This window comes from Marmota flaviventris, chromosome 4, assembly GCF_047511675.1.
Source record: "Marmota flaviventris isolate mMarFla1 chromosome 4, mMarFla1.hap1, whole genome shotgun sequence".
NCBI lineage: Eukaryota > Metazoa > Chordata > Mammalia > Rodentia > Sciuridae > Marmota > Marmota flaviventris.
The window spans coordinates 64,124,566-64,138,672 of NC_092501.1; the positions used below are offsets into that span (position 1 = coordinate 64,124,566).

General features: G+C 33.5%; 1 protein-coding gene across 2 annotated transcripts in view; it reads left to right on the forward strand.

Moving 5' to 3' along the window:
- The window catches only part of Ipmk (inositol polyphosphate multikinase), a 50,406-nt gene that overhangs the window by 24,175 nt on the left and 12,124 nt on the right, over window positions 1-14,107 (forward strand). The window contains exon 4 of one of the 2 annotated variants that reach the window (XM_027931309.2): window positions 8,201-8,373. In XM_027931309.2, coding sequence (XP_027787110.1) covers window positions 8,201-8,373 — 173 coding nt within the window. The remainder of the gene's footprint in view (window positions 1-8,200; window positions 8,374-14,107) is intronic. The other variant, XM_071611243.1, reaches the window with a different exon arrangement.

Sequence of the window (14,107 nt, forward strand, 5' to 3'; positions counted from 1 at the left end):
CTCACTTATTTGAAACATACAATTCAGTGGTTTTTAGTGTATTCAGAGTTTTACGGTCATCACCATTATCTAATTTTAGAACATGGCCGGTGGGATTTTTTTTCTTTTATTTTAGTTGTAAATGGACACAATGATTTTGTTTATTTTTTTATGTGGTGCTGAGGATTGAACCCAGTGCCTCATACATGCTAAGCATGTGCTCTGCCACTGAGCTACAACCCCAGTCCCTGGTAGAATGTTTTTAATATTAATATTCATATTTATTGGCAATTATCTTTGAAGATTTGGGGCTAGTTATATGTAATAAATCTCATTTGTACTTGTGTATAAGCACTTAGAAGTATATTACATGTACCATAAAGAGACCTTTAGATATTCGATAGTTATTTGGAGTGATAGAAAAGTTTAACATCAAGAACATGAAGTAGGTTTGAGCAGATGGAGAGTTTTCAAATAGAATTGGTAGGTTTCTGGATTCACGCTCTAATCAGGTTTCAGGAAGCATGTACTGAAACAAGCCAGCACACATCCGTTCCTCACCTCCCTTTACTCCAAATTTGGGGGCTCACAGTCTCTACTTAGAATTCTTTCTACTATAAACTTTTTTTTCTGGAAAAAAAAAATGGCTGGATATTGATGTGGAAAAGCAATTATCTCTCCTTTTTTGCATTTGGCTTAATTTTTTGTGGTGATTCTTCACCTGGCCTTAACTCCTTTTTTGGCAGATTCAGAAAAGAAGATAGTAGGGCTGGGGTTATAGCTAAGTGGTGGAATGCTTGCCTGGTACTTTTAAGGCACTAGGTTGATCCTCAGCACCACATAAAAATACATAAATAAAATAAAGGCATTGTGTTCATCTACAACTAAAAAAATTTTTTTAAAAAGTATAGTAGATTGTACAGATAAAATTGGTGAAAAACGTACTGAAACTTGGAATTCATATTTTAATAATTTATATAATCATTAATGTTCATTAAGGGGAACTTGAATAAGTCATCTTTCAATTCCCTGAGTGTCCCCCACCCTGACTCCTTTTAAACAGATGGCTAGTTGCCTTCATCTTTATTGTTTAGTTATCCATGATTTTAAATTTTTTTTTCATAATTCAGATGTTTCTGATTTTCTTCCCTTGATGCTGGGAAGTTTTCTGGCTCTCTTTCTTACAGTATCAAGGCTATGTTCAAGCAGTAGAAAATTTACTATAGGTTTTTTTAAAAAAATATTTTATTAGTTGATGAACCTTTATTTATTTGTTTATATGTAGTGCTGAGAATCGAACCCAGTGCCCCACACATGCTAGGCAAATGCTCTACCACTGAGCCACAACCCCAACCCTATAGGAATTTTTTATACTTAACATATTATAAAACAATATAAGTATCGTATGTAATTTACATTTACAATAATTTTTTTTAGAGAGAGAGAGAGAGAGAATTTTTTAATATTTATTCTTTAGTTTTCAGCGTACACAACATCTTTGTTTGTATGTGGTGCTGAGGATTGAACCTGGGCCACACGCATGCCAGGCGAGCGCGCTACTGCTTGAGCCACATCCCCAGCCCAACAATAATTTTATATACGTGTGTGCGCTTGCATGCGTGTATGTGTGTGTGTGTGAGTGTGTTTTGACAGTACTGGGGATTGTACCCAGGGGCTCCTGTATGCCAGGCAAGTGTTCTACCACTGAGCTATATTCCTGCCCCTAATAATATATATGTATATTTATACACAAATATACATACATATATATATATAAATATATAAATATACATATAAATATATATGTCTATATAATATATAAATATTATATAGACAATTTGAGACAGGCTCTTGCTAAGTTGCCCAGGCTGGCCTTGAACTTGAATCCTCCTGCCTTAGCCTTGCAAGAAGCTGAGATTACAGGCATGTGCCACCATACCCAGCATGCGAATTATATATATTTAACAAGATAGAAAAGTTTTTTTCATTCACAGTAACCTATATAATCTTATATTATGATCAACAACATGAAAATATATAAATATTTTAAGCATACTAAAAATGTTCTTGGTAAAGCCAATGAGAAATCTTAATAGTCTGTTTATAATAGCATGAAGTATATTTTGGAATTATTTCTACCACAATTTTTTTTAAAAAAATATTTTTTTAGTTGCAGATAGACACAATATATTTATTTTATTTATTTATTTTTATGTGGTGCTAAGACTTGAACCCAGTGCCTCATGTGTATGAGGCAGGCACTCTACCCCTGAGCCACAACCCCAGCCCCCACAATGTTTTTTTAACTATACTAGTTCTATATATATTTTTTAAATGAATTAATGTATAAATATTGGATTGACTATAGCCTCTTAACTACATTTCTGGTTACTATGACCTCATGAAATGACCTTTACATATTTATGAAGAATATATATCCTTTTATTTATTATATAGATACCATCACTAATCTACAGAATGTCTCTCTTAGATCTAGGGTTAACAAACGCCAGGCCTAAGACCTCTGGAGGACTGGCTTTTTAAGAATAAATTGTCCTGAGTAGAGAGTTTCCACAGTTTGAAAATTAAATCTAATTACTTACATTATCTTTATAATTTGTACCAACATACATACATATATATGTAAAAATCAGCTGTATTTTTTAATATTCAAACTCTTACAAGCTAATCATACCATTATATTGTAAGAATTTACAAACATCATATAGTCTAATTTACATTCTTGATCTTGGTCATAGTAAACCTAAACTATTCCAGATACAGCATATTTATCCTATCTTTAGTCCATCAGATTTTTTGATGCAGTTTAGAACATATCTTCTTTTTGCCATCATTGTTTTAATCATTAATATAGCATTAAAAATGGTTCCATATTTAGTGCAGTAATCTTTAACATCTATGATCTCAATTAATCTGTAACTCTTCAGACTTCAAAAAAAAAAAAAAAAAAAGCAAGCTGGCAATGTTTGAGCAAGAAAGTATTGAACTAGTAAGATGGAAAAGTGAGTAGATTTAGCCAATTTATTATAACAGTTGAGCAATTATAAGGCCCTGTTTGGCAGGATTGTGTTTTGTAATCATGGCAAATATTTTAACTTGAGATAAAATCAATATGTAATAGATGTTTTTGTTACTATTTAACTGTAGGCTAAGACTTGATATTAGTCTCAGGGTTGATAAATATCCATTATTAAATGCTTAATTGGGTTGTGACTGTCTTTTTATTTTTTAGTTGTTAACTTATAGGAAGGGTATGCATACACTTAATAGAATCATTTTATATTTTTGTTTATACTGAATATTGAAGTTTGACCTGAATCTCATTGTTGGTCTAATCTAGTTGGCAGATTTTAATATTTATCAATGCTATACATGTTTAATATTTATATATACTTATAGGTAAAATTAATAAGTGTTCAGTTAGTGTCAGATATGCACCGGGCATTATGTTAAATAAAATGCTATTTATACTCTTAAAAAGTAGCTCTGTAAAGACAAGGATTTTACCTGTTTTGTTTACCTATATATCCCAGAACAGTACCTTGTGTGATAATTATATGTAGAGTATATGCAATTTTACTTTTGAAGTAAAGGAATGTTGTAACCTTCATTTGTGGAACTAGTATTGACACTGTGCCATACAGTATCTCATTTAATCTTTGTGATATCCCTGTGGTAGATTCTAAAATCATTTCCATTTTATATATATTTGAGGTATAGAGAAGTGCTACTGAGGTCACAGACTAATACATGGTAGAGTTGAGATCTGAACTTATTTCTGTGCTTCCAAAGTAATTGTTTTAAACTTGATCATTTTGGTTAAAATTCTTTAGATGTAAGTTCTAGAAATGAACTTGATTAAACAAAAAGGGAGACTTTATTTATAAGGATACAGGGGTATCTTATGAAAGCCAAGAGTTACATATCTGAGCCCAAGATGGGACCAGAATTAGAAACCAAATTGTATAAAAACCCAGGGCTATCTCTCTCTGTAGTTTTCTTAATCCTTCCTCTTCTGTCCTTGGCGATCTTGTGCTAGCTCCTCAAGTAGACTCAGAGATGTCACCAACAGGTTTTTTTCTGAATCCCTGTTCTAAATTGGTAAGACTGGCCAAGGTTGTGTCAGATTCACTCCTTCCTCAGTGAATTCCAAAGTGTGACAATGACTGCAAACAAATCACTTCTGAGGGTCTGTGGATAGCTCTTGAGCTGGCACTGTAATACCCAGTGACATTCTATTTAGTCAAATTGAGTGTTGTAAAAATTCTTTGCCTGTGACGAGTAATAAATATATTTTTACATCACAGCTCAGTGTTTCTAAGATTGAAACCAACCCCATAACAATATTTATTTAGTCTTAGGTTATATAAGACAGTCTCATATTTTCTCATTCTTTCATCTATTAAGTTGAAATAATGGGTAGTGACCTACAAATGGAAAAGTACTGCTCCATTCTACCCCCAGAGGGGCCTAGCTGAAAAAGTGCCCTTTGTTATCCAGTCTGTAGCATTACCTTATGAAGCTGTCTGTAGAAAATGCCTTTGATCATATAAGTAACTGAATCTCCAGATTGACCTACTTTGAATTAAGCTGTGTTCTGTGGAAAGAATTTACTAGTAGCATTTTTCAGAGTGAATTAATACTCAGATTTATATACAGATGACAGATTATAAAAGAACAGTAACAATCTCAGTGTTCAGATCATGTCCCAGTTTTTTTTCCTGCTTACCTTCTTCAGAAGCTTACTTGGAATTCATAACAACATTTCTTTCCTAAGAACTCTGTATCTTTAAAACAGCTTTTGGTGTTTACTTTTAATAATTTGGAAAAAATGATATGAGACTCTCAAGTTCTTATTTTTATTTAGAGAAAATTGAGTTCAGAGAACTAAAACAAAACACCGAACCAACCCTCAGTAGGCCTTAACTTTAGGTTTTATTTCTGAAAGCTAGTAATAATTAATGTAGCAATTATTTGATCATTTCAATCATAAAGTTACATCAAGAATCTGAAAGTAAAGTGAATTGAGCCAGTGAAAATAAAAATCAAATAAAATCCGTTACACTCATCTCTATTTACAGAAGAAATGACTCTCTCATAGAGTGAGAAAGGAGGGCCAAGCCCAAACTCCCACTGGGAAGTAGGATTGGAAAGGGCAAACACTCATAATTCAGCAAAGTATTATATTTATACTATAAGTAGTTTACATTTATACTTTCCTCCTTTCCAAAAAGAGAGAAAAAATAGGGATTTTTATATTCAGACTTGCAAAGTCTCTATCCCAGCTTCTATCAGTTCTATTTTATCATAAACAAATGACAGATGAATGAATAAAGAAAATGTGGTACATATAACAATGGAGTATTACTCAGCCATTAAGAAGAATGGCTTTGTGACATTTACCAGTAAGTGGATGGATATGGAGACTATTGTGCTAAGCCAATCCAAAAAAAAAAACCAAAAAACAAAGGTTGAGTGTTTTAGCTGGTATATAGAAGCTGACCTACAATGTGTGGGGGGTGTGGGAATAGAAAAAAGTTCAGTAGATAAGACAAAGGGGAATGAGGGGAAGGGAGGGAGGATAGGAAAAGGAAAGACAGTGGAATGAAACTGATATAACTTTCCTATTCTCATATAGGAATATACCACAGTGAGTCTCACCATCTACAAGAATGGGGTCCTAATTAGAATAAGATATTCCATGCTTATATAATTATATCAAGATGAATTCTACTGTTATATATTATAACTAAAAAGGATCAATAAAAAAAGAAAGTTTGTTTTTAATCACCAAATCAACAAGGGGAAAATAACCTTATACTGAGATATAGATATGGGGTTTTCCTGCTGCATTTCTACTCCCATGGACAGCTTGTCTTAGTAAGATTTTTGGGTTCTTTTGTCTCCAAATCAATGATGATAATTTGAATGTTAAGGATCTACCATAACAGAATCTTTAGTCTTTTCTGATATTTGGAATTGAAGCCATGGTACTGAAGTTCTTATACAGCTATATATATAAGAGAGAAGATGGATCTGTTTCCTCTCTTTTGCTTGATTCGAGATGGTAGGAAAGACTGAAGGACACTGCATATCTTCTCCTACATCACTTGGTTGTCTTTTAAAGTATAGAAACTTGACTGTGTTCCAGCTCCTTTATCAGGACATTCCCACTTGTCCCATGTTTACTGCCTACACTTGTTATATTTGTGTCCAGACCTTTTGTTTTTTCTTATCCTGTTGAAGATGTCTTAGAAGTGTTGGTGCTGCTCTCATGGGTTACATTTGCTTCTTATACAGTTGGTGCTGCTCTCATGGGTTACATTTGCTCTTTTGTCATATTGGTCCTAACTTGGGTATAGTCATAACCTTCCTCCCGTATTCCTTTGTCTAAGGGAGAACATTTTTCTCTTGAGGAAGAAGATCTTTCTCCCTCTTTTTTTCCCCTCTTGTATTACTGAGGATTGATCCCAGGGGTACTTTACCATTTAAACATCCCCAACTTTTTATTGTTTTTTTTTTTTTTTTTTTTTTTTTTGAGACAGGGTCTCACTGTGATGCTGAGACTGACATTGAACTCCTGTTCTTCCTACCTCAGTTTCCTGAGTCTCTGGAATTAAGGTGTGTGCCACCACACGTGGCAGATGTATGCCTTTTAAATCTAAGGGGCTTAAAATTTTTTAAACCCTAACTAAGTTATCTCAGTTTTGGTTCTGCTGGAGGGGAAGATATATATATGTGCGTGTATATATGTATATGTATATATGTATATGTATATATGTATATGTATATAGGTTGTATATATATATAGTGTGTGTGTGTATATTTGTAATTTAATAACTTTGCTAGTCTGGTGAGACAGGAACAAAGAAAAGGACATCAGAGGGTAAGTCTTCTCTTACCTCTAGTACCTGTTTATTTAATTCTGAGAAAATCTGCTCTTTGTATGACCTTATTTATGTTGATAGATAGCAGGATATAATCTTCCCTTATCTTGAAAAGTTTTCAGGAGAAATGCTTGTTAGTACATTCATAAATGAAAATGAATCATGATATTATTTTACCTAGGAAAAGGGAAAAAATTTTCTTTGCATACTTTTTTCCTCATTGGACCTTCCTTTCAAACTCCAACTATAAGCAGCTCATCTGTGTATAATAACTGGGGCTTTTATAATTTTATTCTTGAATCTCCATTTAAGTTTTCTGTGGGAACATGCAAGCAGAATGCCAAAGTGATTTACAGACCAACTTTTGGGGAATGCTGCATTCTAAAAAGCAAGATATTTGTTTTCTCTTTGAAACTAGTAAGACTGAAATGTATATTTGCAATGACCATCGTTTGGATTTTTTTTTGTGGGGGGTACCAGGGATTGAACCCAGGGACACTTAACCACTAAGCCACATCCCCACTGTTTTTTTATTTTTTGAGACAGGGCCTTGCTGAGTTGCTTAGAGCCTTGCTAGGAGGTGGCTTTGAATTTGCCATCCTCCCATCTAGGCTTCTGGAATCATTTGTATTACAGGCATGCGCCACCATGCCTGCCTCCAATTACTAATTTTAAATGGAAAATAAATATTGTTAAAGTACTAAGATCTTTTGCTGAACAATACATAGATACCATAAATAGTATTCAAAAGGGGTATGAATGTATTCTGGGACAGCTCTTGAAATAATATTATTGCCCTTTTTTTAACATTTTTTTTTAACATTATTTTTATGTGGTGCTGAGGATTGAACCCAATGCATTACACATGCTAGATGTGCGCTCCACTACTGAACCACAACCCCTGTCCCCGTTATTGCCTTTTTGATGCCAGTGGAAACCTTATTATCTACTTTATACCTTTTGCTTATAGTTGAATACTTATTAAATTCATCTCCTGCTAGAGTTTGTCAGTGATATTTTATACTTGTTATAAATTTGTTGGTCACTCTTTTTTTTTTTTAGGTAGAAGAGTAATAAGTACAGACTCTAAATTTATTTCAACTTATTTCTTTGTGTGTGTGTATATATATATATTTAATAACTTTATTTTTATGTGGTGCTGAGGGTCGAACCCAGGACCTCGCATGTGCAAGGCGAGCACTCCACTGCTGAGCCACAACCCCAGCCCCTGAACTTCTCATTTTGTTTTTTTCTTGACAGTTACTTGAGTAGTAATTTGTCTATTTCTAATTAAGGTTTTTCTTTAATAACAGATTTATACCTAAAACTGGAAGATGTGACCCATAAATTTAATAAGCCCTGTATAATGGATGTAAAGATCGGGCGAAAAAGCTATGATCCTTTTGCCTCATCCGAGAAGATTCAGCAACAGGTCAGCAAGTACCCATTAATGGAAGAGATTGGGTTCTTGGTGCTTGGCATGAGGGTAAGAGTTATTATTGGCATAACTATATACATTTTTCTTTCTGTGTTTTTCCCTTGAAAAATTATGAATATCATTATAATACTAATATATCAGAAGATAATGTTTTGAAATTAGATTATCTATAACTCCCCAATGTATGAATTATATACCTTAGGTAATTAAGGTAGGGATTTTTATCTCTTGTTCACTGATATATGGTTAGTGTCTCTGGTCCTGGTACATAGTAGGTGATTAAATAAATAAACAACTGAACCTCAGCATTATAACTTTGGTAATTTTGTTTTAAAGAAGCTTTAAGTTTAGTTGCAAAATAAACATTAAAAGTAAATGTGATGTTTTGTATGATTTCCCAGAGAATTGTGCTATTTATATATTCAGTAATTTTACTATATTTTTAAAATGGAAAATAAATTAAAATATAGGTTGCTTCAACCTTTGTGGTTTAAAATAGTTGTTTTATTTCCTAATAATTCTGTTGACTGGCATTTTTAGTTTTTGATTTTAACTGATACAAAATAGTTTTACATATATGGCATACCATGTAATGTTTTGATATGTGTTTAATATTCATATCAGGGTAAACATATCTATCACCTCAAATATTTACCTTTGTGGTGAAAATATTCCCAATTCTTTTTTCTAGTTTTAAAAAAATATACGGTACATCATTGTTATCTATGGGTTCCTTTCTATATATTAGAATGCCAAAACTTCTTTTCTCTTTCGACCTTTGGATTCATAGTTCGAGTTGTGGTTAGGGAGATTGTTCTTTCATCGGTTTCACCCACAGCTCCTTATGTGGTTGCTGGTGTCAGATAACTCAACTGGGACTTGCTGGTTTAAAATGACCTTGCTCTTGGTCTACAAGTTGGCACTGATTGTTGACTGGCTTTTATATGTGATGTCATCTGTCAGAAGGCTAGCTTAAGCTTTTTCATGTCACAGTACCACATTCCAAGAGGCACACACCAGCAGGAACTGCAAGTGTTGTTCAGCTGATAGGGTTGGGAAATAGATTTCACTTCTGATGGTGGGAAAAACCAAGTCACGAGTTGAATTACAGACTACACGAGGATGAGAGAGAATTTTTCAGGCTGTTGTGCAGACAGTACCACGCAGTTGGGAAATAATATGGAATAAAATTTTCTAAACAAATGGTATGTCTTCTAGGTGTGTGGAGATAAAATTTGTGGATAATGCCAAATGATTGCTTACTTATATAAACATAATGAAATCATCATGTAAGATAATATGTGAGTCTTTTGCATTTTAAACAGGAGAGCTAATAGGAAACATTATAGGTAATTGTTAGTGTGATAGTTAGTAATAACTGCACAATTGAATTTGATATGATTGTAAACAAAACAAGAAAAATCACCCAAACATTATTTCATTTTAGATAACGATAAATTGTGGGTATACAGAAAAGTAATGGAATAATATTAAAACAAGAAGTAGATATCCCATAGCAATCTGACTGGACAGCTATTTAAACCTCCACTCTTTTCAAATTTCTTACCCTCCCATTTTCTCACTTAGTGGATGACTTTTGTCTTTCACTTTAGAAAAAATAAAAACCATCAGATAGGATTTACCTTAATTTCCTGCTAACAAATATTTATACCTTACCTACAATTGCTGTTTTCCTTGTGTTCCTTCCTGTTGAATTGGAAAATTTTTAATCCTTTTGTCTAAAGGCATCCCTTCTTTATATCCTCTAGGTCTCACTCTCTCCCACTATTGCAAGAGCCTTTATATTTCTGTCCGTAGTTTCTTCAGCGTTTTTAACATGAATGAGTGCTAGAGTTTGCAAGTAGAGATAATTTGACTTCAGAATCTATTAAGATGATCATGTGATTTTTGTCTTTAATTCTACTTATGTGATGAGTTACATTTATTGATTTGTGTATGTTGAATCAATCTTATATCCTGGGAATGACCAACTTGATCATGAAATGCAATCTTCTTTATGTGTTTTAAAATACTAATTGCTAATATTTTAATAATATTTATATCTATTTTTTATAAATTTTATTTATTTATTTAGTTGTAGATGGACAAGAATGAAAACAGTCCTAAAATGTATATGGACTAATAAAAGACCCAGTATAGCCATAACAATTCTGAGCACTATGAATAAGGTTGCAGGTATCACAATATCTGACCTCAAATTATACTATAGAATTATAACAAAAACAGCATGGTGTTTTCATAAAAAGAGATATGAAGATCAGTGGAATAGAATAGAAGACACAAGCAAACCCACACAGGTATAGTCATCTCATCCTTGACAAAGGAGCTAAAAAACAATGTTGGAGGAAAGAGACAGCCTTTTTAAACAAATGGTGCTGAGAAAACTGGATATCCATATACAGAAGAATGAAAGGTGACCCCTATCTATCTCCTTGCACAAAAGTCAACTCAGAATGGATCAAACGCCTTAGAACTACAACAGAAGCTTTGCAACTAATAGAAGAAAACATTGGGTCAACACTCCAACATATAGGCTTAGGCAGTGACTTCCTTAGTAAAAGTTCTAAAGCTCGAGTAATAAAACCAAGAATCATAAGTGGAGTGGATCAAATTAAAAAGCTTCTGAATAGCAAAGGAGATAAGTATAAAGAGAGCTGGGTGTAGCAAAAAATGCCTGTGATCCCAATGACTTGAGAGGCTGAGGCAAGAGGATTATAAGTTGGAGGCCAACCTCAACAACTTGGTGGGACCCTGTCTTAAAAAATAAAAAGGACTCAGGTTGTATATAGCTCAGTGGGGTAAAGTGCCCCTGGGTTCAATCCCCAATACCAAAAAAAAAAAAAAAAAAAAAAAAGTGAAAAGAGATCCTTCCTTTTCATATGGGAAAAAATCTTTGCCAGCTACTTTTTCAATATTTAAAGAACTTAAAAGTCTCAGCACCAGTAAAACATCCCAGTCAATAAATAGGCAAATGAACTAAACAGACATTTCTCTAAAGAAGAAATAAAAATGAATAAGAAATACTTGAAAAAAATGTTCCAAATCCTCAACAAATCAAAACTACACTGAGATTTCATCTCACCATTTAGAATGGTAAACATCAAGGATATAAATAAATGCTGGTGAGGATATGGGGAAAAAGGAACACTTAAACATTGTGTGACTGCAGATTAGTATCACCACTATGGAAATCGGTATGGGTGTTCTTCAAAAGATTGGAATGGAACCATCATATACCCAGTTATTCCACTTTTTGGAATCTATCCCAGAGCTGAAATCAGCATACTGTATTACTGTTTATATTCCAGTGTTTATAGCGGCACAATTCAGTTCACAATTGCCAGATACATAATGTGTGTGTGTGTGTGTGTGTGTGTGTAAATTGGAGTTCTACTCCACCATGAAGAAGAATAAAATTATGTCATTTGCTGGCAAATGTATGAAACTGGACATTATGCCAAATGACATAAGCCAGACACAGAAAGTTGTGGGTCAAATCTTGTGTGGAAGCTAGAGAGAAATAAGGAATTTAAAAAGGGGATCTCATGAAAACAGAAGTGAGAACCGTAGAGTAGAAGAAGGGGTTGCAGGGAGTGGGAGAGTGTAGGAACAGCACAATGAAATTGACTGAATTATCCTGTGTAAATGTGTGCATATATTACATTGAATTCTGCTTTTATGTGTAATTATGATATACCAAGTTTTTAAAAAGTTAATAAGTAGAGGGAAGACCAACTAAGTAAAGGGAAGGGGATTGGGGGAGAGAGGAGGGGAAGAAAAAGGGAAATACTAGGGAATGAAAAAGAACAAATTATCTTATATACACGTGAGAATATGTCACAGTTAACCCCCACTGTTATGCATAACCATAACATGCTAATAAAAACAGTAAAAAGGATATTAAACTATTGATCTTCTCTTGTCTTCTTATATCTTCAACTTCTGCCTATCCACTGTCTGTTTTTGGTTTAAATATGTTCAAATCACTCAATTCTTTAAAAAACAGAACATCAAAATCACTCCTGTTGTAGATTTAACTTGTCTCCTTTTCAGAACCAAACTAGTTACTTCAATTTCTTTACTTCCCACTCAGAATCTAGCTCATTATAATCTGGCTTCTGCCCATCATGCTACCAGATTGATCTTCACTAAGGTCCCTAATAACACCCCCATGTCACTAAATTTAAGTAGCATTTTTCATTATTCATTTTACTTTACTTTGAAAAGCAGCCTTCAATATTGGCCAAGTTCTCCTTGAGACATTTTTCTTTGTGTTGGTGACACCCCACCTCCAGTCTAAGACCACTTTGAAATCTCCTTTACCAAAGCTCATTTCTTTCTGTGTATTCTTTAAAAGTTGTGGTAATTTCTTGTTTCCATTTTAATACTCCGTCTCTTTTTTTGTACAGTGCTTTCTGTTCTTTTTGGTTTCACAGATAACTCCCAAATGTGCATATCTTCAACCTCCACTTTGTCTTATATCTTCTAATTTGTGTGTGTAACAGCCTACCAGATGTTTACTTAAACATCTCAAACCCAATACCGACTGACACATTTATCCCTCTCCCAAATGATCATAACAGTAACACCAAATCTCTCTTATTCCCTGTTTAGTGAATGACCTGCCATACATTCAGTCTTACAAAGTAGAAACCTGGTAGTCACTGTCATCCCTCAGAGCCATCTCTTGATTCCCAAACATCTCTTGAGTCTCATTTTCACTGTTGTCCCTCTCTGAACTTTGGTCTCAAATTCAGTTTTGCTCTTTTCTAATTTGCTCTCTAAACATTGTAAAATATATGTCTAATCACAACATTCTCTTGTTTAAAAACTTTTTATTGGGTTTCCATTACCTTTAGTGTACACTTATAGGATAAATAAGTAAGGCATTGTGTAATTTAGCTTTGCTAGGATGTATTGCTTCCCTAGATAAATAAAGGTTTGTTTGCATTTCCTTATATTTTTTAAAAATTTTGTTTGTGGTGCTGGGGATTGAACCCAGGTCCTTGAGTTTGCTGAGCTTTATTCTCAGCCCCCTGTTTGTATTTCTTTAAAAGTAGCTTTATTAAGACTTAACTTATATATCTTTGAATTCATTCAGCTAAAGTCCAGTTGGGGGTATAGCTCATTGGTAGAACATTTGTCTAGAATGGACAAGTTCCTGATTGGATTCTCAGCACCACAAAAGTAAAAATAAATAAACAAAGCTGTCCTCTGGTATCTGGGAGTTCCGCACTCATGAGTTCAGTCAACTGTAGATCAAAAATATTTTTTAAAAAAATCACATTTGTACTACTGTACAGACTTTTTTCTTATTCTGTAAGCATTACTATATAAAACATTTACGTTGTTTTAGGTAATATAAGTTATCTAGTGATGGTTTAAAGGATACAGATGGAACTTTAAGTGTCCTTGGATTTTGTTATCTGCAAGGGGTCCTGGAACCAATCCTCTGTGGATATTGAAGGAGAAGTGTATACATTTAACTGATTTTCATCTATTTATGTAGTTGGACAATCATCACCACATTTACTTTTTTTAATCACTCTTCAAAAACACTTTATACTCATTAGCAGTCACTCCCCATATCTTTCCAACCCCTCTATTGGTATATGACAACTTATCTATTTTCTGTCTCTGTAGATTTGCCTCTTCTGGACATTTCATATAATTAAAATAATGTGGTCTTATGACTGTCTTCTTTTAATATTTTAATATATTAATTTTTTTTTAGTATTTTCAAGGTTCATCCATGTTGCAG